This window comes from Aulonocara stuartgranti, assembly GCF_965226115.1.
Source record: "Aulonocara stuartgranti genome assembly, chromosome: 20".
Classification (NCBI taxonomy): Eukaryota; Metazoa; Chordata; class Actinopteri; order Cichliformes; family Cichlidae; genus Aulonocara; species Aulonocara stuartgranti.
In genome coordinates, this window is record NC_138956.1 from 4,061,920 (window position 1) to 4,088,126 (window position 26,207).

General features: G+C 39.3%; 4 protein-coding genes across 5 annotated transcripts in view; 2 read left to right on the forward strand and 2 right to left on the reverse strand.

Annotated features, from left to right (window-relative positions):
* Window positions 1–5,592: 5,592 nt before the first annotated feature.
* On the reverse strand, window positions 5,593–8,398 carry LOC309697882 (pepsin A-like). The gene is made up of 9 exons (XM_082520090.1): window positions 8,330–8,398; window positions 7,982–8,123; window positions 7,728–7,845; window positions 7,094–7,212; window positions 6,793–6,989; window positions 6,516–6,632; window positions 6,239–6,383; window positions 5,942–6,040; window positions 5,593–5,845 (listed from the first exon to the last, which is right to left on the reverse strand). The coding sequence occupies exons 1-9, from the start codon at window positions 8,386–8,388 to the stop codon at window positions 5,708–5,710; spliced, it is 1,134 nt and encodes a 377-aa protein (XP_082376216.1). The 5' UTR covers window positions 8,389–8,398; the 3' UTR covers window positions 5,593–5,707.
* Window positions 8,399–10,293: 1,895 nt separating this feature from the next.
* Window positions 10,294–11,788, reverse strand: prok1 (prokineticin 1; the record flags this gene model as incomplete). Its single annotated transcript, XM_082520102.1, has 3 exons — window positions 11,637–11,788; window positions 10,789–10,914; window positions 10,294–10,413 (listed from the first exon to the last, which is right to left on the reverse strand). The coding sequence occupies exons 1-3, from the start codon at window positions 11,712–11,714 to the stop codon at window positions 10,294–10,296; spliced, it is 324 nt and encodes a 107-aa protein (XP_082376228.1). The 5' UTR covers window positions 11,715–11,788.
* A 5,700-nt stretch (window positions 11,789–17,488) lies between these two features.
* lamtor5 (late endosomal/lysosomal adaptor, MAPK and MTOR activator 5) lies at window positions 17,489–22,199 on the forward strand. The gene is made up of 4 exons (XM_082517842.1): window positions 17,489–17,632; window positions 17,727–17,788; window positions 20,234–20,351; window positions 21,826–22,199. Exons 1-4 carry the CDS (start codon window positions 17,598–17,600, stop codon window positions 21,884–21,886), a joined length of 276 nt encoding a protein of 91 aa, XP_082373968.1. The 5' UTR covers window positions 17,489–17,597; the 3' UTR covers window positions 21,887–22,199.
* A 351-nt stretch (window positions 22,200–22,550) lies between these two features.
* slc16a4 (solute carrier family 16 member 4) overlaps window positions 22,551–26,207 on the forward strand; it is a 29,422-nt gene continuing 25,765 nt past the window's right edge. Inside the window, exons 1-2 of one of the 2 annotated variants that reach the window (XM_082517964.1) lie at window positions 22,551–22,936; window positions 23,298–23,375. The gene's annotated coding sequence lies outside the window, so the exon portion shown is untranslated. The remainder of the gene's footprint in view (window positions 22,937–23,297; window positions 23,376–26,207) is intronic. The other variant, XM_082517966.1, reaches the window with a different exon arrangement.

The window sequence follows — 26,207 nt, forward strand, 5'->3', positions numbered from 1 at the left end:
TAACCTAAAACAACAAAAGGAACGGGAGGCAAATGTATATGCAATGAAGTGTCAATTCCATGTGCACGTAGCAGAAATACAGCTGGCCTGTAAACCTGGACCTGCATTTTAGCTGAGCCATATGTTCCAGTAACAGTTGAGGTCTTTCTTGAATGCAAGGTACATTTGGGGTGGTATGCACGCACAAATTAACTGATCCGCTGTACAAAAACCACTAAAAGATCCCGCCACATATCATTTTGGGGTGCAATAAGACACCACATGCACGTCTTTGTACCAGATCTCTTGATTCTACAAATGCTATGTGATCTGCTCTGTGATCTTTGAGAGTGACATCATAATGAAATGGCTGCAACCCTGCTTCTTAAACAAACTGACATAATGTGCTTTAAGTGACACAAATAGTAATACTGGGAAAATGTTGGTAGCTGTGATCATATGCTTGTCCATACCTGCTGTGAAAACATCCATTCTACACTCATCATAATGTGAGTACGCCGGGGGCTTCTTTCGTTCTAAATTGTTTAGTTAGTAGGGAAGTTACGTCTGTGTCGAGGCCTTTGTCGTTCTTCAGAATGTCATTTAACCAAGTACAACCGAAGCCCCCTTTCTCTTAAACAACGTTACTCCCTCGTTATGTCATTCAAGCTTTTGAAAACACATTACAGAATTCCAGGCAGTGTTTTATGTGATCTGGGTCTGAGGTGATTCCGAGGAGAATGCAAGCACATTATGGAGCCACTAAAATGTTAAAATTATCAGCATTTTGTGAGCATGTGACATCTTCGCAAAACAATCGTAGAGTGGATGGGTTGTTTCATAAACACACACACACACACACACACACACACACACACACACACACTGGACCTCATACGGGTATTCTGCAATTGATACATGATTAACGTTCACATACTCACTGATATATCACAGCAGGGCTGTTGTAGAGTGAATGACCAGCAGATGTCAGTATTTCCAAATGAGCTGTTGAATGGGGCTTTGTGTGATCTGTGTTTTGGCGAAGCAATTGGCCGGACAGATTCGACATATTCACAGGGTTTTATCACAGCATCACTAGTACTGTAGTTAGTGTAATGACACCCGATTACAGAAAAAGCAATGTGAATGAATGTGAAACACATAGTCACATCAGACTACAGCAAAACAAATGCAAAAACAAAACAAAAGATCACGTGAATGTTTCCACGATGAAAAGAAGAAAAGCTTGTTCAGTGATCACTCGAGAGATCCGGGAGTGCTTTACTACTATTGTTTAGTTCATAACAGATTTGGTAAATCAAACTTTGTTTCATTTTTTCTCTCTAGGAGTTTATTCATCTCATATACCTGTTTTTAAGAAACTCTCATGTAGCTTTGGGTTTATGTCCAGGCTCAGTGGGTTTTATAAAAGATCCTTTTCTTGTATTTAAAGTGATTTCATGTTTGTATGCCAGCTTTACTCACAGGAGTGTTCCAAGATTAATTTATCAAACCAACAAATTGTGCAAAAAATTGTATAAATAGTTTTGTGTATTAGAATGAATACAAATCATACTGATACAATGCTTAAAACATTTATTAGACCAGCAGTCATTAATAACAGGAAAGCACAAATATTGTTTTTAAATCTGGCAAAAACTTGTTAAAAACTAAAAGTCAAAGCCATGGAACTGAATTCATCTTTTTATACCCATATTTTGGCCTGCACACCGGACCAGTCTGAGAATTCAGAAATTAATCAGACATAACATTCAATCATTAAAACAATTTTTTTCTAAAGCAAATTAATCAGATCGACTCGCCACAGTTTGCCACAGTTTTCAGGGTTTTCCATTATGTCACAGTACCTGGTACTTGGTACTAAATGGTGCCTGCTTGGCCGGGCTTCGAAGAGATCTGAGCAGGTACTAAAATGTGATGAAGTCAGACTGCATGCCACCAACTGATATGTGTATATATATATATGTATATGTATGTGTATATACATACATATGTATATGTATATATAGCTTGGGAGTCATTTGCAGTGACTCCCAAGCTAGGCTAGTGGCTCCAGCAGATCCTGGGAACAACATCGGAGATCTCTGTCCAGAAGAGCGCAGTCCTAGGAACAGCTAAGATCCCCTCAAGCTCCCAGGCCTCTGGTAAAGGACCCGAGCTTGAAGGATTGACCACCCGCAGGGGCGAGCGGGGAATAATATATGTATATATATACTTCAGTTAATAGAAGTTGCCTCCGATGTGGTTTCCTTCTTGGAGTTACTGTTGCTTTCTTTTCACCTTGAAGCAGTCTGGCCTTCTTCCTCTGACCTTTGATATCAGCAACACATTTTCTTCTGAAGAACCTCCGTTTACTGGATATTTTCTCTTACAGATGACTGTGTGGGAAATGCCAGTGGATCAGTGCTTTCTGAAATACTGAAACCAAAACCAACAACCACGCCACATTCAAAGTAAATGCTTGGTTTAAACTTAAGCAAGTATCCTTAAATTTTGACTGTACCATCCAAATGTCTCAGCAGAAATATGTTTTCTCAATACTCTGTTTTCCAGCTTTGGTAAATATTTGTTTTAATGTGCAATATTTTTGGCTCATGTGCAATTAATTTGGTCCCAGTCTGTTTCAATGTTTCCTACACATACACCATGTATATAGTTCCACTCACATATGTATACATATACACTGTTTTTTATTTTATTATATTTATTTAATTATTTATTTATTTATTTATTTTCCGCCTTCGTTGTATATTGGTTTCTCTTCTTCTTACTTTACCTTTGTGGTCCAGCTACCCAAGAAAATGCACAATGAGAATAAAAAGCTCTAAGTAAGTCTAATGACCTCACAAAGTCACTGGCAGGCATAGTTGTAGTTTATGACAGTATAACTTGTTAATGGAAATCACAGTATATGGTAAAATCTTTTAATAGTATTGGAGGCTGAATCACTCACACACACACACACACACACACACACACACACACACGATGTAATAAACACAAATGTTGCATCAGAAGTGAACCAGTTCGGTTAATCTCCTTGTGTCTTTGTCTGTGCAGTAAAATAAAATAAAGCTACCAGCATATGTTTCATGTAGTTGGTTTTATTTTATTATTGTAACCATATAAAAAAGCAATAGTACATTTTGTGTTTTGCAAGATTTTAGTCATGCAACTTAATGAGCTGCTAAAGCGATCACATTCTTGTGTAAATGCAAAACTATGAGACAAATGTTCGCTGTTGGATATGAGGTGAAAGCATTTTCATATTTCTTTTCCAGTGATATTGACTCTCCATTGTCCATTTCCATTTGTGTCCATTTCCAATATGCAGACACATAACACAGTCAAAAAAAGAATCAGCCACAGAACTGTTGTGCCACAGACGTGTCCAGCAACAGTTCCCAAAGCCTCGTGAGGAGCACGTCTTTGACAACTTCCTCTTCTTTCCTCTTTAGGAGGAGCCTTCAATCCTGCAGCAAGAATTCAAAACTAAAACTGTCCCAAAGTGCTGAGAATTAGCGAGCATCACAATGAAGATGAAGTTTTCCATTGTTTTTATTCTTTTAATAGGTATGAAAAAAAAGGCTATTCCACTTTTTCCAGTATTTGAGAAGTTGTATTGACAGCTGTTTGTTTTCCAGATATCTGTCATCTAAAAGGCCAGGAGAGGATTAAAGAGTTCGAGCACATTTTCCTGAGACTCTCCTTTCCTTCATTTTACAACAGTTACAACAAGGCTTGCTGTAAACTGTATCCGGGAGGCTGCTACAGGCTGATGGACAGTTCAGGATATACCTGTGAACTTTTGAAAGGAAGAGTGACCAAAATAGAAAATGATGGCTGGATTGAATTTAGAATAGCAAATGTGCAATTTGTAGATGGAGGCTTTTACAGGTGTGTCGTGCTGGGAGCCCCAAATCACATCTACAGGGACTATTATGTAGAAGTGTCTGGTGAGTATTCTAATAAAACTTTTGACAGGATGCTCTAAATGCATTTCATGCAACAGTTGTTACTGTCATTGTTTATTAGCTGTATTTAAGCATGATTTTTATTTGACTTTGTTATATCTGAAATTTGCAGAAGTTTCAGATCACTTCAGCCATTCACAGCCTCCAATCACAGGGACCACCAAAGCCCCCGGCACATCCACAGCACTCCCAGAGTCCACTAGACCTGCTTTAGCAGAGGACCACGGTGACAGCAACAGGTGGTCACTCTGCACATTGCTCGTTTTTGTTGTTGCTCACTGGTCAAATTGTTCCTGTGTCTGAAACATGAATAGTTTTTTCATTTTTGTGCTCTGCTCCTCTTCAGAGTCTCCTGGAGTTTTAGTTTGCCACTGGCTGTCATTGTGGCAATTACAGTGATGATGTTCATCAGTTCAGTGATTGGTGTTGTTTGCTGCAGAGTCAGGAGAAAATCCAAACTGCTAGGTAAGCAGTTCCCTGAAAACTGCTGTCGCAGAGCTCAGACTGTCTGCCAAAGTTTATGATAAAATATATTCTTTTTTTTCCTCTTATAGAATGGGTAAATGATGTGAAGTTCTGTTGTTTTTCTTTGTAGACAAATATGGACAAACTCACCGTGACTCACTGAACCAAGAAGCTTCGGTACGTGCTAAACAGGGAACAAGCAGTCGCTGTGACTCACTATCATGTTAAATTGGAGACATGTTTATACTTTAAACTTCCTCTAAAATACTGTCTCTTGGCAAAATGTGTCTCTACTAGGAAACGAGCAGCGTAGTTTACACAATGGTGGACTTCAGGGCTCTGCAGAAGCCCGAAGAAGTGTATGCAAATGTGAGGATGCACAACGCACCAACAGGAGCTGCCGACGAAGAGCATGCTGGGATGGTGGAATACTCCATACTGGCAATCCAACCGTGAATTTGAGTTACAGATTTTAATGTCTGATCCACTTTAATTCTTTTGTCAGTGTTTTGTTGGAAAGTTTTTATGTATATGTCAGTTAACTGCTTAAATACTAAAAGATGTTTAATGATCAAGCAGAGACTGATCACTTCTACTTTGTTTTGATTATTTTGTATCCCAAACCTTGAATGGACTGTAAAATCTGAAATCTGATGATGTTTATAATAATGAGCTATTAATGGAGAAATGTTGACAGCATAAGAAATGAAATTAAAACAGTTAACTCTGTCTCTGCAGTAAATGTGTGCTTTGTCTGTGTTTGAGACTTCCCCATTCTCATGTTCACAGGTTGAGATAGCAGCAGAGTTGTGAAATCATGTCATCAGGTTATCATCTGTTCTATCAATGTTTGTCCTTATCAGCTTCTTCGATGTCAGTGGCAACCTGCCCTTTTTTCTTCTGAGAGCAGTTGGGTCATTTTTTTCTTAGCCTGTTGTCCTTACCATAAAAAAGTGAAAACTTTCAGATCCTTTGTAAAAGGTCGAGTGTATAAAAGAACACACTGGACTGATTCTTGTTCCTGTGACATTTCAGCACAACACAGAAACACTTTATTCTACTGATGTGCGATAATAGTAGATAGCCATGCAAGTCCAGTCGACACAGATACACACACACAGAGAAATGCTATGCGTTGCTATAATCTGTTTAATGTAAAGGCAGCTACAACATGTTCACATGCACGTTTTCCACAAACTCCTGTTTGCATAAACTCTCCCATTCCATTAAAATACATGCTTGGAGTATTTATGAGATTACTGATGTCATTACGCTGACTTGGCCAGACCAATGTTCTGGGACTGGGCATTAAAGACGGCATAGTATTCCCGGATGAAAACATCTCCCAAGATCCAGAGCTGCATGGTGCCACCCTGACCAAAGCCAGTCATACAACCAGAGGAGCTCTGTGGACAGGGGAGAAAGAAAAGATATATTTCTTCAAATCTTCATTATTGTATTGTATTATTTGGTGCTGTGGTTGGCAGGATGGTCTTACTGACCTGAGAAACATAGGCAGATGCAGGGACTGTGAAGGCGTTTCCATTGAGAGTGAAGGTGACATCGGGCATGCTCGGGATGTTCTGGCAGTTCACTATAGCCTGTCAGCAGAACAAAGTCAGAGGCCATGAGGCAGAAGAAAATCTGTTTATTGGTATTTTACAGTTTTCCAACTGAAGCAGCTATCCGAATCCCACTTAATTATTTTTATTTCAAAGTTCTGACGTCAGGGTCTTAAATGTCTGTTTACTCTGGGTTCAGAAAAAGGGGAAAATTTGTGTCACGATGGTATGACTCACATCTCCTGACTGGTCGGTTGAGGCTCCAACCCAGCTATTCAGATTGTTGATGTCAGTGGTTGGACCAACAATCTGGGAGGTGCCAGTGTCGATGATGGCCTGGCACCCGCCAGAGCAGGCTACAGTCTGCCCGTTGATGGTAACACTGTGAAGTGGAAAGTTGAATTACAGTCAAGCCAAGAAGTTTTATAACCTTGTGATTTTTTGTGTCTGATATGAAGCTGTAAGCAAAGATGTTGGCTATGAAGAAAACAGCTTTTGGATGACTTATTGGCACCTGTCCATGTTGATCTGCCAGTAGGTGGCAGAAGACAGGGGGATCCAGGTGATTGTTCCAGTGTAGTGGGTGCTGTCAGTACCACCAAAGACCACCTCGCTGCCCTGTTCACTATTGCTAAGATATTACACACACACACACACACACACACACACACACACACACACACACACATACACACACACAGAGAATCATATCATAAATTCACAAAATATACTCAAAAAGAAAAACCCAATAAAGATTTTCCAGCCAACTGAATTCCATTTCATTTCAGTACCCGCTCAGGTAGACTGAGAAAATGGGCTCTGACACCAGCCCCTGAGTGATCATGTTGTTAAAAACTGGTACAACATTGTCAGAGGCGATGCTCTGGAAGGCCAGTCCTAAGATCCCATCAGCCTGCATGTAAGTCATGAAAGAAGCCTCTGTCTCACTCAATCCAAACACCTGCTTGGCCACAGAGATGCCGCCCACCTGGACATGCAAAACAGCTGTCACTCACAGTTCAGCAAACCACAAAGAGATGCCCATCTGAAGTCTAAATAGACTAAGTTTTTTGTTCCACGGGTTTTGGTTACCTCAACAGTGTCGCTGCCCAGTAACCCAGTCATGCTGCCAGTCCCGTACTGGATGGACAGAGACTGGTCACCCCACTGGAAGGTGGATGACTGTGATGGGTTGAATTGATTGTGGTTCTCTGCAGAGGAATGCATTTTTAAGTTTTGCAATTTTATACAACTTGGATGTCTAGCATTTCAGTGATGGCAATGAGTGTTGTTCTGCTGGTAAAGTTACAACTAGAACAAGCTAGAAAGAATGTGCTACCAAAGTAAACCAATTCATTATGTGGAGAATCAGAGTTGCAAGTGCAAATACTGCATAAATCTCAAGTCACTGTGATAATCAAACTGTGCTGCTCTGTTATTATTGCTAAATGACTTCTACTAATGCTCGAAGGATTCCAGTGTTGCTAGCGGTCAAGTTCATCTAGGCTTGTATATTGATTTCGCCTCACGAGTTAAGAGCATATTTTCTGCTGGAAAAAAGTTACATTATGGATAAAATTCATGAATGAAAAAGAGCCTAAAATGAAAAAGGGATATTTTTGAACAGTATCTAATAACAGAAGTACACATTTCTGTATGTTCCAACCATACTGGCCAGGTTGTACCATGTTGTCTGAGCTTCGGCAGTCATCATAGTGGCACTCACCACAGGCTGAACTGTTGCAATACACTGAAGGGACCCACAAGTTGGAGGAGCCAGTGTCAAAAATGACAGAGAAGGACTGAGGAGGGGTTCCAATGGAGATCGTACCATAGTAGGACAACTAGAGGGACAGATAAAGAAGGAACAAGTACACAGATGCAGATTCAGATTTAAAAAGACAATTTTGAAAAAGTAAAGCAAGGTATGTTTTCAACGACATGAACAAAATCTAAAGCTTTTTACTAATCTGGGCTTACGTCAGCGTCATTGGTCATGGACTCGGTGCCACTGCTGTAGAACTTGGCTGCTGGGTTGTATGGGTGACTCTTCCTGTACTCCTCCCACAACCCTTTCTCTTTGAGGGTTTGCCTGGCAGATTTTCCCTTAATCAGGGGCATCCTACATGTAGCAATGTGAGCAGAAAGTCATGCAATGAGCAAGGCAGGCCTGAACTTTACAGCTGGAGAAATGTCTGTGCGATATTCAGGTGAGCAGGAGGACCTTTAGATCTCCTCATAGGAACACGGAGAGTTTCACAATTTTTTATGTATTTAATGTCAAATACATAAAACAAATAAAGAAACAACCAATCAAGTCAGACTTACTTATGGAGACATTCAGCGAAAGCCACGAGGGCAGCCAAAACGACCAGCCACTTCATCATGTTGCTGTCTCTACAGGTAGACTCAGATGAGTGAACGTCCAGTTGCTGAGGCCAGCCCTTATATACAACTAATCAAGGTTGTTTTTCCGAAATGCCCTTTCCTATAAGCTGATATGAAAGATGGTGATAAGAAGCATATGATTTAGAAAACAGACTCTTATCTGGGGACAAATATCCCATTAAGCTTGTGAACACTGAAAGTGTTCAGGAAGATTGTAAAAAAAATGTTTTGTATGAACTTAAAAGTTGCAACTCTAAAAGTCAAACTTGTATTTACAGGGTATCTACTGAAAATGACAACTAACTTCCAAAGGATTGACTTTATTATTCGTCACATCATTTAAATACACTGTAAGTGCTAAACAGGTACACCAATGTGTTGGTGTGCAGTTCAGGAGATATGATGTCCAGACCTTCTACTTAATACCAGTATGCAAACTTTCCTCAAGGTTTCCAAAGATGTGAGCTTGAATTACTTGGAAAGGTTTATCTGATAACAATAAAACAAAGGTAGGACAAGCAAAGATGTAATCATGTGAAAGTGTGAGCCGTAAATTACAGAAACTTGTTTCCACCACTGTATTTATTTGCTTATTTTGCCATCCATAAGTCAAAATTTCTCATTATTATCTCAAAGTTTTGACTTAATAAACTGAAATTAGGGTTAGGTTTAAGATTTAGACAAACACTTTTTCTCAATTTTCATAAGTTCACTGAAAAACAATAGCTGTTTTTCTGTACTACGCTGCAGTAACATTTAACAAATTGGTAGCATAAAGTATTCACACCCAATAGAAGTAGCAATTATAGTACTCCAATCAAAACATACTCAATTACAGTTAGCAAAATGTAATCCTACATTAAACAAATGATGTAAGTGGCTAGTCTTTGAATTTATTCTGGTTTATTATTATTTGCTGTGCATTTATGTATAAGTGGTGTTTTATGCTGTAGCTAAGGCTGCAGCTCTTTATATACTGTAACGGTGAGCTGTATTTGATGAGCATTATAAATGTTTTCTATGTGGTAACTCGACCTAAAAAGTAAGTAGTTACTGCAGATGTCAAATAAATATAAGTACAAAGGACAATATTTTACACAGATGCAGTGGAGTATAAATATAAAGACCAAGTAGAGTAAGTAAAGGACAGCACAAGTACCTCACAGCTGCAGGGTAATACTCCCAGTTCATAACATCTCTGGTGATCTATACTACTTTTTCCCTTAATGTTTTCCTGTTATTAATTTTTTATTAGTTAAAGCTTTTGAAGTCCACGTGTCAGGTCATGATTTCACACTGGACACGGTACATTTCAATTTAAGACAGAAGAAACAAAGAACTACTAACGATTTAACATGAGGGAATTTCACCTTGACTCACGTATGCACTAATCAAATATATTATACAAGGTCAGTTTGCGTGTGAAAGTATTTGCACTAAGATTCTGTTTATGACCGTTATCACACCGTGATTAAAACCAGTTGACATTTCCATTCCATACTGAACATAATGTTTTATGCAACAATATTAACTGAGCCCTCTATAAAACACAACTTTATGTATATGTTTATTGACAGTAATACTCGAACACGTCTCATGATAAATTAATATAAAATGAGCATGAAAGAAACAGCAGATGTGCTAAAGGTTCACAAATAACTCTCGGGGTAACATTTGGCTTGTTAAATTAAAGCTGTCTCATGTTTATTGTAGATCTTGTTGGTTACACTTCCCTGTTTCTTTTTATGTGCTTGTTGTGTGCATCAGTAGAACCTATACATTTTAGTGCATAGAGTACACAAATGAAGAATAAAGTCACTGAAGAAGATTTTGATCCGCAGGCCGTTCAGATTTCCACTCTGTTTGCTGTTGTGCTTGCATCATTCTCGGTGTTCTCTCGTCCGTTAAAAGTCCATGTTTTTGAAGTCCTCAGTACACCTGTACTTGCTGTCAGCATACCTGGTGCACACCAAGTGGGGGAGACAGGGGCAGGTGTGATGTTGCCTTTTCCCTGGATAGGGTACCTGGAAGCGTGAAAAAGGGGAAAGGGAATGTAGCTTTGGGGTAATCTGACAGCTTAAATCCTTTATGAGCTGACAACTGGAACTGCAGGCCCTAAAGCTTCTCTTAATCAGTCTGAGTTTCAGAGATGGATGTGGTGTTAGTAGAAGTAATCGTCGCCTGTTCCAGATAATCAAAGAGATATATGGCTCAGATCTGCTGAGTAGAATCAATACCCCCTGCACTTATCAGCAGCTTTTCTAAGGCTTCAGCCAGCTTGACAGCAATCAGAATTTCTTAAAACAGGAAAGAAGGATAAACGTGTGTGTGTGCCTATGTGCGCGTATGTGTGTGTAACACTGGAAGATTATTATAACTGACATCACATTTATCCCCACCTTGTGGCTAAAGGGGTGGCACTCATCCCCTTCCACACCTCTTGGGACACACATCCTCAGACCCCTCAGCCATAGACTGACAGCACAGCAAAGGCCAAAACCACACTGCACATCTCTCTCACAAGCCTGCAGGAAAGATAGAAGGACAAGGTGGCAGAGGTCTAGACAAAAAGTAATAAAAGCAATTCTATTGTTGCCAGTAAATCAGTTTCATCTTCATATATGGTAATAGATATAGAGTTTATCTTTTCATATATATAACTTTTACTTATTGTAATAGAGATACCCTCCCATGTTTGGCGAGTGAAATCCATTTGATTTATTCCCTGTCCTCTCCCTAAACCATTTACAAATGAATAGCATTCAGGGGGCTGAGATAATTTCCTCTGATTTTTCCAGTTAACTTCAAGCGGGGGAGGATATGATCTGTCATTAGTCATTTGTAATGAAATTTAACAATATTATCCAGAGAAGTGATGTGTTCAGTTTTCATCCACACACAAAAATGTAAGTTAAAATAATTTAAAATAAAACTAAAAATTTATATATATATATATATATATATATACATATAAAAGGATTTTGTGATGATGAAAATATAATGATAGAAACAGACATTTTAAATATTTTTCTTGATTTTTTTAAAAATTATTTGAATATACTAGTGCCCCATTCCACTTGGAATGGGGCACTGAACTGAAGCAACAGTTACAGTTATGATAGACACAATGTAAAATGCACTTTCAATATGACAACACACAGATTGATGAGTTGATTAAAATATTGCTTTAGTCTGATAAATCAAAAACCTTAACATTGAGTTGCTCCATTAGAAATTTCCATCTTACCCCTGTGATAACAGCTCCTCTGCACCAGCTCCCAACAGACAACAGGAGGAAGGACAGCAGCACCTCCCTGAAACCCATGACAGCAACAAGAGAACTAGACTCTCTCAGCACCCCCAGCACCACACAACAACTGTGAACTGTCTCTGTGGCACGTCAAGCTGGTTCCCCGACTCTTCAGCCACTCCTCAACGTTTACTCAACTCCTTAGAGAAGGCAGCCTCCCTTTCTCCTTCTCTTTATCCACCTGTGACCCCCCCACCCAACACTCTCCCCTCCCTCTCTTCTTTCCTCCCTCCTCATGCCAGAAAAATCCCCCTTACACCCCTTCTGCCTGTCCACTCAGAAGCTCTGTCATCTCACCTATCCAGATGATGGCTTACGAAGACTCACTTTAGGGTTCGACTACATCGTCTCTGGACCGGAGCTGTAAGAGTTTCCACCAAGCTAGCAAAAACAAAAGAACCAATTCAGGAGTTGACAAACTAAAATAAATCTGACATGTCTGTGGAAGAAAGGGCACAAGTCCTGAGCTATTTGTCAATCAGAAGTGATCAAGACAAAACAAATAAAAATCAAAGCCATCTAATGAGTTTACTGACATTACCACATTACTGACTTGTGGGTTGGTCTTCTGGTAAAACAGAAACAAGAACGCAATATTTCTTATTTATCACATTACTGTATGGCAGGGGTAGGCAACCTTTCTGATGACGAGTGCCATTTAAAATTTCCTCAGAAGTCAGTGTGCCATATGATTGCATTAGCAATAAATTTAATAACGCTCTACATGAACAGTTACACACTATATAGAACCACTTTATAGAATTATATTTGTTCGCAGATGTTGGCAGCTATCAGTGAATAGTTATCAGCTATTTTGAAACAAAAAAAGACTTTTTATCCATGACAGCAAATGAACTGTACAACAGAAAATGCAAATGCTATTTATGGTCTCCTCACAACAATGATAAGAACAATAAACTGGGCCAATATGGCATGTCTGTTAATACAGGGAAAATGTGATCTCTGGTCTCCCACTCAGAGACACAGGTCTCCGAGTGTCCAGCATTCAGACGGCTGCCTGAGGACTCATGTGAGAGAAAATCCGCTCACACAGATATGTAGAGTCAAATACTGTCAATAAGGCCTCTGCAATGTTCTGAAGACAGTTAAACTTGTCAGGTAGTGATGTCCAGCAGGTGAAAATGCAGCTCCATGAACACGCACAGCTGTGGATTCCAGCTGCTTCGATGTTGCATTAACTGGCATTAACTCAGCCAGTTAATGTGAGACAAATCCAGCTGCTCATTAAAGATTTCTGGTTTGATCAGAAAAAAAAAATTGGTCCATACACCTGAAAGTCCCAAAAACGCCTTGTGTCTCAAGCCTACGGATGTATCCGTGTATTTCCGTGGTGCTGATGCTGTGCTGAGCGGACAGCTCCTGAAGCTTTTGAAATGTCGGAATATGGAAAGCTAACAACGACCCTCTCACCAGTAGGCTAAGTTGGGGTTGTTAGCTAAGATACCGTCATGAAGAAGCAGCACAACTAATGTGTCTATGAGAGCTAATTTGCGATGTGCACCGCTGACGCGGCCATTTATTTTTTAATGCACCTTCTCATATTAATTCACTGCGTGTCGTGCCCAGGGCTGGACTGGGACAAAAATCGTCCCGGGCATTTTGACTAGAGACCGGCCCACCAGGTATTAAAGCCATTAAGCCTTTAAATGAAAACAAACGCTGTTGTGACAGTGATGTACAGTCTTGTTGGTATATATATGATTTCTATATATTTTACGTCAGATAAAAACTTTGGTTGTAAGATTCAGATAATTATTTAATAACAGACATTTTAAATGAGAATAAGAAAGTATTTCTTTGTGCCCCCCTCTCCCTGTTAATGCCCTACCTGCCCCCCTGGCAAAACTTTGCTAAACCCGCCCCTGCACAGTTACCAGCTGTCAGCTAAGTAAAAAAAGGATCCTGGTGTTATTTGTCTCTCAGAAACAGTTCATAACTTCCCTTCAACTCAGTCATGTCACCTAAAAGTTAAACCTGTTTCTCCATCACAGCTCTGATGATTCAGTAAGGACATCTCCTGGTTTCCTCTTCATGTTTCCCTCTCACCAGATAACCAAACCGACATCATGACCAGCAGCTTTACAGCTGTGGCTCCAGCAAACATCAGCTGATACTAGAAAGTAATATTAAATACATTCTAACAACAGCTGATCAAGCTTAAACGCGCTGCTGTTGTTTAGCGCGACATCCGGCGGTTTCCTCTTTCTGGCACAAAGTGGGCGATAAACAAACAAGAGAGAAAAGCCGATCAGCTGATCATTGATCAGTTTCATGATTGAAGTAGCAACAGGAGAGGGAGGGGCAGAGAATGAGAGGAGAAGAGGCAGCTGCAGCGTAAAGACACAGAATAACTCCAGCATTGTGTCTTTTTCATTGTAGCTGAAGTCCGGGACAAACTGCATCCCTTCTCAGCTCAATACGAAACACGTAATAATTTCTCTGAATACGGACGATTCGTCTTTTTACTGGACAGTTGGCAACTCTACTAACTAACCTTATGAATAAAATAAAGTTCAACATCAGTAACATCATAGCACCCACCCAGCTGTATAGAAACTCCGTCATGCTAGCTAGTACGCAGTACGAGTTACTGTAACTGATTGTAAAAAGTCAGCACAATGAGAATACTCGTGCCATCAGTTAACCCTTTCGCGTGCCAACTGTGGCACGCGTGCCTAGGGTTGCCGACCCCTGCTGTATGGTGTGTGTCATGATGCTATGTGTTTTAAAGAGGTTTAAATGAATGATTAAAACCTCGCACCACTCCTCACTGAGACGTCGAAGCTACAGTGCCACTAAAGTGATACGAGAATAGGAATAATGAGTCTTAATGTCTCTGAATTATGGTAGTGAGGATCGCAGTGATACATCGACTCTGAGTCAGGTCTCTATTTCAGATCCAGCTCATTTGCAGATTTACTGCAGCTCTAATGTATAGGTCACGAATAACTGGATTTATACCAACCTCTGGTTGTACAAGATTAAAGATTTCCTGTGTGTGTGTGTGTTTGTGTGTGTGTGTGTGTGTGTGTGTGTGTGTGTGTGTGTGTGTGTGTGTGTGTGTGTGCAGGCCTGTTCTACTATCTTTGGAGGACAAATTTTAATTTGAAATTAGGGAAAAGACTTAGATTTAGGGTTTCATTGAGAATTCAGTAAGGTTAGAGTGACTGGCTTTGCTGTGACGGCTAAGGTTACAGCAATGGGCTTATGGATTTAGTATTTTATTGGCTGTCCTCATGAAGATAGCAGGAGTTACTGTGTGTATGTGATGTGTACGTGATACATGAGCATGCATGTATGGCATAAAAAGCAGGCTGAAAATTGTTCCTTATGCACAGACTTATACTTTTACATGCGTCTGTGAGTACGTGACTGCTTGGACAGTGATGAGCAGCTGGTTGTCAGAGAAAACGGGCAGACTGTGATTTAAGTTGCGAAAAGAGAAATATGAGCGAGAGAAGACGAGAGCCAAAGACAGAAAAAAATTAGAGGGAAGGAGGGAGGGGGAGAGCACCCCTTGGGTTACTCAGCAGGACATTACCCTGCTGCTGCACAGGTGATGGATTCCTCCAATGCAGTGGCCATATAATTACATTCACCCATTTTTGCCCTGTCAGCAGGAGCACTGAAGCCAAGCCATCCTGGGACAGGCAGCAGAAATCATGTGGAGGTGTGCCCAGAGGCCTCACACTAACTTCTAAAGAAATTGCATTAACAAAATCTGCCATCAAGAGGGTACAAGAAACAAGATTTCTGTTTTAAACCCAAAGTATTATTGCTATATTTTACATGCAATAAAAGCCATTGTTACCGTCCTTGTATTTATTATGCTGAGTCATTCTGTTATGTTACATGGATGGTGAAGATTGTGTTTGAAGGGGTGATTTTGCTTCTCAGTACCGAGGAGCACCTTCGACATTGGAGTTGTTTTAGGCAACCTCAGCTTATTTGTGGGTGTCGAGTGACTGCTCCATAGGAATACATTGGGAAGTGAATAATCAATAAATATATTCAGAAGAAAAACTAAACTAATCTGATTTTATATTTATACACCTCTGAGTACCAAAATCAATTTCTAGTGGAGGTGGGTATGAAGAGAGTAACAGATCAATGATGAAATATAGAGGAGCAAGGTTTCATTACATAACCTATCTAGTGTAGACAGTTACTTCAGTGAATGAGGACCTCGGGACACGGAAAACTGTACTGAATATTATACTCATGAATCAAACACTTTTCGCAGAGTGGGGAATATGAAATCTCATCATGATGTAAATGTTACGGTCCTGTGTTTTGTCCACTGTTTGTTTTTTGTTCAGTGTTTGGGTTTTGAATTTTTCCTTTTTATATTTGAGTCTATTTGGGTTTTTGTTTGTTTGTTTATTCATGTTATGCAAAGTTGTTGTTTTGTTTTTGTTTTGTTTTTTAGTTCTGGCTACTGTTTAGTTTTCATGGTGTTTTGGATGCCTTTTCAGATGGGTAACAAACTGCTTGTTTTGGATCCATGATCTTTATTTAGCTTCAGTTCCTAGTTTGAGTTATTTCTCATGCGTTAACTTCCTTCTGTGCTTGCCTCTGTTATTCCCTTCATCTTATCTTTCTGTGTCCTCCAGTGTTCCCTTCTCCAGTGTTCCCTTCATTTTTAATATGAGCTTTCCTGTCTCTGTGTTTATTTGTAGCTTTTGGATTGTTTCCTGCTTTAGTGTGATTTATTTCTCTCTGATTTCCTGTTTTTGAATCGTATTTTCTGTCTGTTGAATTGTCTTGATTACTTTCATCTTTGTCATGTTGGTGTTTTGTTCCCTGTGCATGTGCTTTTGTTGTCTTCAGGTCTCCTTGTATTCTTTGTACTTTGTGCTTTTGGACTTATTATCAGCTTTCTATTGACTCCTCTGTGTTGTGTCCTGCATTCTGGCTTCATTGCACACAAAACTGTGACATACACTCACTGGCCACTTCATTAAATATGCAAGTTTGATGACTCTTTATTTAGGCATTGAGATAGTCGAGATGACATTTTGAAATTCAAACTGAGTATCAGAATGGAGAACAAAGGTGAGCTGTTCTGAGTTTTTCAGAAACTGCTGATCTACGGGGATTTTCCTGCACAATTAATTCTCTAGGGTGTAAATATGGAAGTTACAAAAGTGTATTAGCAAATATCGATCTATCTAGTCACAAACTCTGTGCTTTATATGAACGTAAGAACGGCCAATATATTATGAATTAGATAATATGGAAGTTAACCCCATAGAAAACAGAAAAGGCAAATGCAAGCAGGCAATAGATTTTAAACTGGGGAGTGTGAATCATCATTTTAAATGTCAGAAATACATTTGTATTTGTAATTGATTTTTTAAATCCATTTAGTGATGTCTCTTTTAAAAATTGCATTTTTTCAAAAGGGTTTTGAAAAAATAGTTTTTAAATTTGGCATTAAAAAATGTTTTTTTTATTAAGCTTTTATTTGTTAGTTTAATGCCATTTTATTTTAAATATTTATTAAATTAATGGATTTATAGTTCATTTAGAAATATTTATTTATGATCAGTCCTTTTATTTTCGATTGAATTATCAAATAATTATTGACTTTATTAATGCCTGAATGTCCAATAAATGAATGAATGAGGGAATGTATTTTGATGCATCATTCATCATTAAATCGAAAACGAAACGCTTTATTTCAATGCGCATGACTCACTTGGTCCTACAATACTATTGTATATTTCCGCGCTTGGCATATTTTGGTCCTCATATGGACCCTTAGTTCATGTGACAGTCAGCTGACTCTACCCGGAAACGTTGAGGTAGCAGACAACAACAAAAATACAGCTTCATTGAGCAAACTTCGATTTAAGTTATTCCCGATTGATAAGAATGGAGTCGACCCTCGAACAGCATCTCGATGATACGTAAGTTAAAACCACTCTAGCACTGAGTATATGTTTTACGTTTTTGTGACCTTTAAAGCGACTTTCGCTCCTTCTGTGTGTTTGTTTGTGGCAGCATGAAGAATCCAGCAGTGGTTGGTGTGCTCTGCACGGATCAACAAGGACACAACCTGGGCTGTAAGTGAGGAAACCCCAAACTAGTTCACGTTAACTGGCCTTTTACTTGTCAAAGTGCACTGGTGTCACTGCTCAGATGCTCAAAGTTATGGGTTATTTAGCCATAAGTCATTACGCTTTGGATGGGAGAGAGAGTACCGAGTGGTGTTGTTTTCACGAAAACATTAAGTTCTTATTGATCAATACTGGTCTACAAATAAGCATTTAAAGTAATACATAAGACAATATAAAACAGATTCAAGAGCAAAAGAATAATTCAAATAAACAAAGTAAAAACACAAGTATTAATTAAAAAAAATCCACGTTAAGCTCCTTCATAATAAAAAGGTTGTGGGCATTTCTTTGGAAATGTGGGGATTTTTTTTTTTACCTGCAATCTGTTAATTGTTGAAGCTCAACGGCCATACTAAAATTTCTACCTAAAGCATTGATCATAATGGGTTAGTGACGTTTGTCACTGCATGAAACAGAAAGACGCACTTACATCATTATGAAGGGAAAAAATATTCAAAAAGAATAGAAGCTTCTCAACTTAAAATTGTAGTAAAACTATATTGTATACTGATCTGAGTATTAGCATTGTACATACTGTATTTGTAGTCAAATGTAATCATTAGTTTTAGAATAATAAGTTCTAAGTTGTTTTTAAACCATCCACTACTAATACATTATTCTAATACAATAATAAAATACAATAATTAAAAAACTTTAACTATGTTGATGGAGAATTAATTTTCATTCTGCATATAAGTCAAGTGAGAATGAAAGACAATTAATTATGAAAGCTGAAATTTTGGGAATTTGGTGGTCTGCAGGATTCAGGTGTGTGTTAACACACAATGCCACAATCTTCCCATGAGTGGATGTCTCATGGTAAATGTGTTAAATGTTAAACATCATGAACAAGATGGCTGCAGTGTGCTCCACCGAGTCCCGTGAAAACATTCTTTTTTTACATGACTGAGAGTCAGCAGCCTGCTCCTATGCTTGCTCTATCAAGGATTAATAAATGTTTTAGTGATCCCTTGATTAACTTTGATGTAGTTCCTGTAAAAATCATCCAAACATGGGTATAAATGTTACAGATGGTATTTTTCAAATGTACAGTGGTCCCTCGTTTATCATGGGGGTTACGTTCTAAAAATAACACGCGATAGGTTAAATCCGCGAAGTAGCCAACTTCATCTATAATAATTATAAAAAATAATCTCCAGTATTATAGAATGAAACCAAAGGCACCCGCGGTCGCCCTTGACGGTGCAAAACGTTTCGTTGACATTGTTGTGTTTGTTGGGGAGAAAACATACAAACATACAGTACAGCACTTCAGAGTCACACTGCTAGCGATTGAAGATTTATGTAAATTTGACAAGCTGAACGATTGATTGACAATGGTCTACAGCCAATCAGGACGCAGAACACAACGTGCTGTAAAAATAAATAAATAAAATAAAAACCATGCAAAATTGCACAAAAAGAATCTGCGAAACAGCAAAGCTGCAAAAGGTGAACCGCGTTATAGCGAGGGACCACTGTAAATGTAAACGTTTTACTAGATTTTCTCTGATACAAAAAATTGCTGCTCTTTAATAACAAATTGTGTGTCGTGTATCTTTCATTCAAAAACATAATTAGCATATTGATAGTGGTATAACTCAGCTGGAAGGGTTATCACTTACACCAGATTATGTGCTGCTTTATCAGCATTTGCGGATTTTATTACATTTGACCAACAGACTTTCATATCATTGAAATACAAGTAGACTCTCTACTCACAGGCTCACTTTTCACTGCGATGGAATGTCCACTGTGTGATAGTTGTGTGTATTTGAAGTATATGCTTCAAAACAAACAAAAGAAGATCATTAAAATATTATGAATAAAATCTTACTGGCCAAACAATTTTGCTGTCTGACTCTCTGACAGCTTTCTGTATTGATTTGACTTCTTCCTACATTTTAGTTCAGTAGATTCACAGCACTCTCATGTCTGCGTAGTAAAGTAGCAGCCACTCAACTTACATACAGACTGTCTGTCCTAACGTAACAAAATCTACAGACAAATCCAACTAATTATCCACATAATGCTGTAAAATGTTCATTTTTGTTCATCTTACAAAAACTGAAGTGCAGAAACAGCAAATTGTGTTTTCCAGGGTTTTCTTGACCAGGTGCAGAAACTTTCTGGATTGTTGCTAAGAGTAGGCCTGGAAACGCAGTGAAGTTAGTGTGCTTGTCCAAAACCGTGGATTTGTTCCTTCAGGTGTAGCCTGGTTTTCCTTATCAACAAAGAAATGTGTTAAAATCAAAAAATGTTGGTTTGGCTCCTCAGCTAGAAGCTAGACAACATGAGTTTGTTAGATGCACGATGACCTTAAAGAGAAATTAATCAACACTGGTTTGAGTGTTTTTTTTTTCTTCTAAAAAAAAAGTCTTTTATTTCCAGGCCGCGGGTCCCTGTCTGATGAACATGGCGGTGTTGTGTCCGTTTTGGCCAAACAAGCTGCAGCTCTCACAAAAGACCCAACAGACACTCCAACCGTATGCCTGGAGTCCGAGTCGGGGTGAGCACTGACACGACTCTTGTCTTTTTGGTTTTTGTTTGACTGACTTTCATCTCTCCTTTTTTTCTCCATCTCAGTGAATTCAAGCATTGCACTGATTAATATGCAGGGAGATGAGCACTGTTACGAAATCAGTTTCACCCCAGTTCTTTTTATTCCTCGGGCATCCAGAGACGGCACCGGAAATCAGTAGTCATTTTCACAAAACCTTTATTCATCTTCATTCATCTTCAGTTAAGCATGCATCTTCTAGAAGGGAGGACGTGCAAGGCCGGTGTCCCTCTGCAGATCTTCACTCCTTTGTCTGTGAAACACAGTTTTGTAGAAGCGACTCCATCATAAAACCACCATGGTGTGCTGCAAACTCTGTGTCTGTGTGTGTATGCACGAGCATGTGAGTGCCTGTGTGCCCGCGTACCTGTGTGTCTATGTGAGTGCACGTGAGTGACTGTGCATGTAGGTGTGGGTGCGTCATAACAGTCAAAGCACTGTGTGTGTGTGTGTATTTGTGTACGTGACTTCCTGCCGGTCATAAAAGTAATCTCCTCACCTAAGCTACACCAAATTCCTCTACACAACAGAGAACACAGAGTTAACATATTACAAACACTGAGACCGCCACCCAGGTCTCACCTGGGGAATTTCCACTCAACATTAACTTCTCTTTGTCTTACTTTCACAGCTCAAGTGGGGGAAAGTCTCCTAGAAATCTACTCCTAAGTTTATGACACACTCAGGCCTTTATTACATCGAGGGCAGTGTTAGTGTCTCTACAATAATTCTACATTTCTGAACTCTAAAGTAGGCTAAACATATCTTCAGTACCTCCAAAAAACATCTGAAAACAGGCCAAAATCAAATGATTAATTTCTCTAACTGATCACAGGCTTGACAAAAAGACTTTATTTTTGCAGCTCTGCTGCCCCCTTCTGGTGTACCATTAACATCAGCTCTCAAAATACTTGTGACCATAAAGGAGAAGTTATTAAAAATAAAATTAAGACTTTAAAGTGATAGGATAGAGACAATGGATGAGCCTGTTTTTTGTTGTTATTGTTTTTTAACTGTTTCCTTTTTAAAGGTGGTTATTTATTTTGTTCTGATTATTTCTAGAGTTTGATCATTTGTAACCACTTGATAAGAACAAATTTGTGGTTTTGTGATGAAATCTAGGAAGTGGTGCTTTCTTTCTGTGCTAGTTTACCTCGTTTACTGAAATTTGTGGTAATGATGATGACAAAAAAATTTTTTTGAGTAATAATCATTGATTGATTGCTCATACTGATCATCAGATTAGCAGTGTACGACTGACAGGTTGAAAAAGATTTATCAGTCAAAGGTGAAAACATGTCATAGAGAAAAACAGAGCATTTCCTGAACTTTGTCACCTTTGACTAATCCCTGTTTGTCAGTACAGTTTTTGTTTATCAGCTCAGAGTTTCTACATTTTTTTTTATCTTTATTTGTTCTTTAGGAACATTCTGGTGAGGAGTCACGGGACCATCACAGTAGCAGTTCATAAGATTGCATCTTGAAGACAACCGACTCGCTGAGGATTTTTTTTTCTCTCTTTTTGTAAAGAAGTGTATGCACATTAAGTTTATTCACGCAATCCAAAAACTGATTTGCTGCTTCTGTATATTCAGACTCCATATTTCAATAAGAAGATGCTTGTTCTTTAAATTGAATGGTAAAGGCTGATCTGAAAGTAATACTGTTACTTTGATATCGTTTCCAAAACCAGCTCCGTGCTTTGTTATATCAACGCTCTCTGTTCCTGTGTCTTTTTGATTTCAAGGCTGTCGTACACAGAGTAACAACCCCTAATAAACTTTAACTTGACTTTGAGATTGCCTAATGTGTGTTAAGTATTCATTGTTTTCTCCTTTGCTCAGTCTTACATGGTTGAGCCATTTTCTTGGAAGCTGGATGATATTTGGTGCAGAGGTGAGAACAAACTGGTTTCAGTGTTTGCAATCATTAAACGGAGCTGCTATAAAGCCCCAGTCGTTTTGAGAGTAGGTGCAGGTGGGAACAGGTATCATCTGGGTGCTCTCCTCTCTGTAAGAACTTACACTGATTTTGTAATATTGCTTGCAGATGGCCTATTTTTAGATATAGTTCCCGCCTATCCTGCTTTCTATAGCACATGGTCTCCTATTCACATACTAGACCGTGTAATGTGAGTAAAGTCTGCCTCGCTCTAAGGTTCTGACCGCAGAGGGGATTTTTTTTTCCTTCCTAGTCTCCGAGCTTTCAGATTGGGGCTCATTGGTGCTACAGTCACGTGGTTCTCCTCCGCGAAGGCTTTGCCCTCTGCAGCTCCTCGGCACAGAGAGCGATGCTGAGGCTGAGATGTGAGATGCAACTTAGAGGGTCCCGCGCATAGAGGCAAAGTTATGGCACGATCATCCCCGGAGAAAAACGTCCCGCAGCAGTCTCTCTGTGCCGAGAAGTCCCTCAATGGTGACGCGCACGTCTTTCATGGGCGCAGAAGCTCTGAGCGAGAAAACCCCAAATTACGCGTCAAAACAAACTAGTTCAAAGCGGGACAGAAGCAAGTCGACGGCAGGGGGAAATCAAAGGTACGAGCAGCTTTTTCTTTAACTGCAAACACGTTTCAACTTACTTATTCCTCAGATGAGTAAACGACATGTTCGGATTACATTTTAACCGGATTTTTCTTTTATTGGTAAAGATCTATGTTCTCCCACACACAAAGCTCAGACACGGACAGAAATATAACTGTCCAAAAACAGACCGGTATCCTCGTTGACCCATGAAAGTTATTTCGGGGTTAAGAGAGTTTCACCTAGATTGCGTCAGTCCAGGTTCGGGCCTCTTTTTTTGGTCTGGTGGATAAGAGATATAATCTCGTGTCAGTGCCATCCCATGTCTGCCTGAATTTTCACATCTGTTTGAGCGACCCTTCTCTTCACTTCGCAGCGGTGCTGAGTTGAAGTGAGCGGCGCAATGCAACCGGCCTGCGAAGTGAAGATAAGGACTGGCTTGCAGCTACACAAGGTAAGACCACCCTGTTTTTTCCTCACTATAATACGACTGCAAGTCAAAGGCTTGCTCCATAATCTCACTATTCCTGATGTAGAAGCAAGACTGCTGGATGATATGGGTTATTTTGATTGATGGGACCAAAAGTCATAAAGACAGTGTCACCAAGCAATAATAAACGAAGTATAATTAAATTAACTTTTTTGTGAGTTTTAGCAAAGTCGTAGTTTATGTAATCTCCTAGGAGATGTAAACTCCCATTTAATCTCCCAGGAGAAAAAAAAGTTCAGCTATCGATGCATAATCCACACAAAAGTATGTCACTGGCAGTGAACAGGCCTAATTACTAATACTTGTGCTTTGTTAACACTTTATGTTGACTGGAGTACTCCAAATAAAACATGTTATGATGAAGTGGTTGACTTGTTCCTCTGCTGATCACCTGGAGACTATGAATAGGACTTTGCATCTCCGGTCCAGGGGCGATTCCGGTGTGGTTCCAAAGCCCTGTGTGCATATGAAAAGTAGCACAGGTGACCACAACTATGTCCATCACTATTTTTTATTTTCACAGGTTTTGCATACAAGGGCATGCCTTTTACTTTTAAGTGGAATTATAAACAAGCAAGTCTCAGGTCCCAAGCTGCACACGAGGTGATAAATCTATAAGAAGAAACTTAATGCGAGATAATTAATAGGGAACAAGGTTAAAGGTTGATCTAGCATGTTTAAGGGTTTTAAATAATCTGAGTTGTCTTTCTCACTAATGCAGCTATAGAACACTTTTGGACCGGATGACTGTTTTTCACTAACCTAGTACTTTTAGGTCTTCTATAACTAAATATTGTTATTTACTAAGTCTGCATTCACAGAACAGTGTTCTCTTAGTTACTGATGGTGACTGTAGCTAGGATCATTGGAGTGAAAGATCAGATGCCGAGGCTCACTAATCGCAGGTTTGACATTATGCTGTGCGCAAAGATCACTAATTTAATCATTCATTCATTTAATCTTGAGTCTATAACATCATTAATCTAGTAAATACCTCATCCATACCTGAAAAAAACTGAAATAATTCTTGACTTTTTATGTGACCTCCGCCTGGAAAATGCATCTTTTCCAGCCTGAGGAAACACAAATAATGAACAATCAAATCTATGCAGTGCGTGTTGGATAAGCCTGTTAATGACAGAAGGGAAACTGTGAAACTTAAAGTGCAGGACACAGAAAGTCAAATCAGGTATGTTACTTATCAACTAAAAGCAAAACGTCTGCTCTTGCCACACCTCTGTGTGCCACACCTCTGTGTGCCACACAGAATCTTGGTCGGATAGGACGCCCATCATAACAGACACATTCACAGGATGTTCTTATTGAGGTTAGCGCTGTGTTCTTGTTACCTATTTTCCATCAAATAGGTTGCAAGCGAAGAAGGCAAACATCTGTGTAAAAGCAATGTATTGATGAGTGCATCTTTCACATTGAATTGGTCAAATGCACTCTATCTTTGCTACAAACAGCATTTCCAGTGAGGGTGCAGTGGACTTTTGACTTTTGGCTTTACAGTGTTGGCCTGTAAAGCTAAAAAGTCCACTGCACCCCACTGCACAAAGCGTCCCTTTCCATTATGAAAATGCTTTCAATCCCCAACGAGAGCATGCTGTTCCCTGCCGAGTTAGAGGGACACGTCTTCCGTCAAATCGAACCCACCTATGCCCTATTCACTCCACCTCTAAAGAACTGCCCCAAAATTCATTGGGTTCTCATTTGCTCATGTCCCCTCTCCCCTTTATCCCCCCCCTTCCCCCCCCCCCCCCCCCCCCCACCCCTCCAGTTTCATGAAATTGGATCCAGCTTTTCTCATTGGCTGAAACAACTTTAAATTACCCATTTTTTTGTATGTATGGTTAGTCTACAATGTTACTAAAGCATGTAATGCTGTATTAGTGACACTACAAAGACTGTCATCTATTTTTCTATTGTTGTGATAGTGCAAACAGACCTGCTAGTCTGGATACTGTTTTAGTGACTTCACCTTAAACAAATATGGATATGAACCTGCTGCAAGCCACTTGTGACTGCTTGGAATAGGTTGTGATTCTGCCATGGACATGCCAGTTTATAATTACTTTGATAACTGTGTTGTCTTACTGTGAGCATTTTACACTTATAGACCTGGTTTAAAGACTTAATGTATATAATTAGATGCGTTTTTCTTATTATGTAAGCTTAACGTTAGTCTGATGTATACAGTTATACAGTATCCAACCAGCTACATTTGTTGTGCCTGCCAGCAACTTATTCTTGTCCTGTTTTTTTTCCTTTTACATATAGCTTTTTGTGCATCATAATGAAGACTGTCCTACTTTTTTATATGGATTGGCTGCTGTCTAGAATCACTTAAAACGATACTACAAAGGAAAAGGAATGCGCGTGACTACTTGATGCCACCTAGTAAAATAGCTATTAAAGTTATACTGTATACATTATTGTATGGACCCTCAGTAGTTTTCCTACCTGTTGCTATAGAAGTTGAATAGCCCTGCTGTCAGTCAGCACTGATAACGGATATCTCGATTGTGCCCCTGTTTTCTGTAAACAGGTCCTTAGAGAACTGTACAACCGAAGGTTTGAACATACGTCATGCATACATAGGTTGCATCCTCATGAGTTTTGGGTAAACCTAATGGAAAAATAATGAAAAAAGATCAATTTCATTAGTCAATGCTAAAATAAATACAGGTTGACCTTTTTTGATCAAGTATCGCTTTTTATTAGGGGCCACAATTAATGGCATTTGGGCAAGGTAATTACCCAGCTAAGGGTGGAAGAAGGCAAAGTCACACA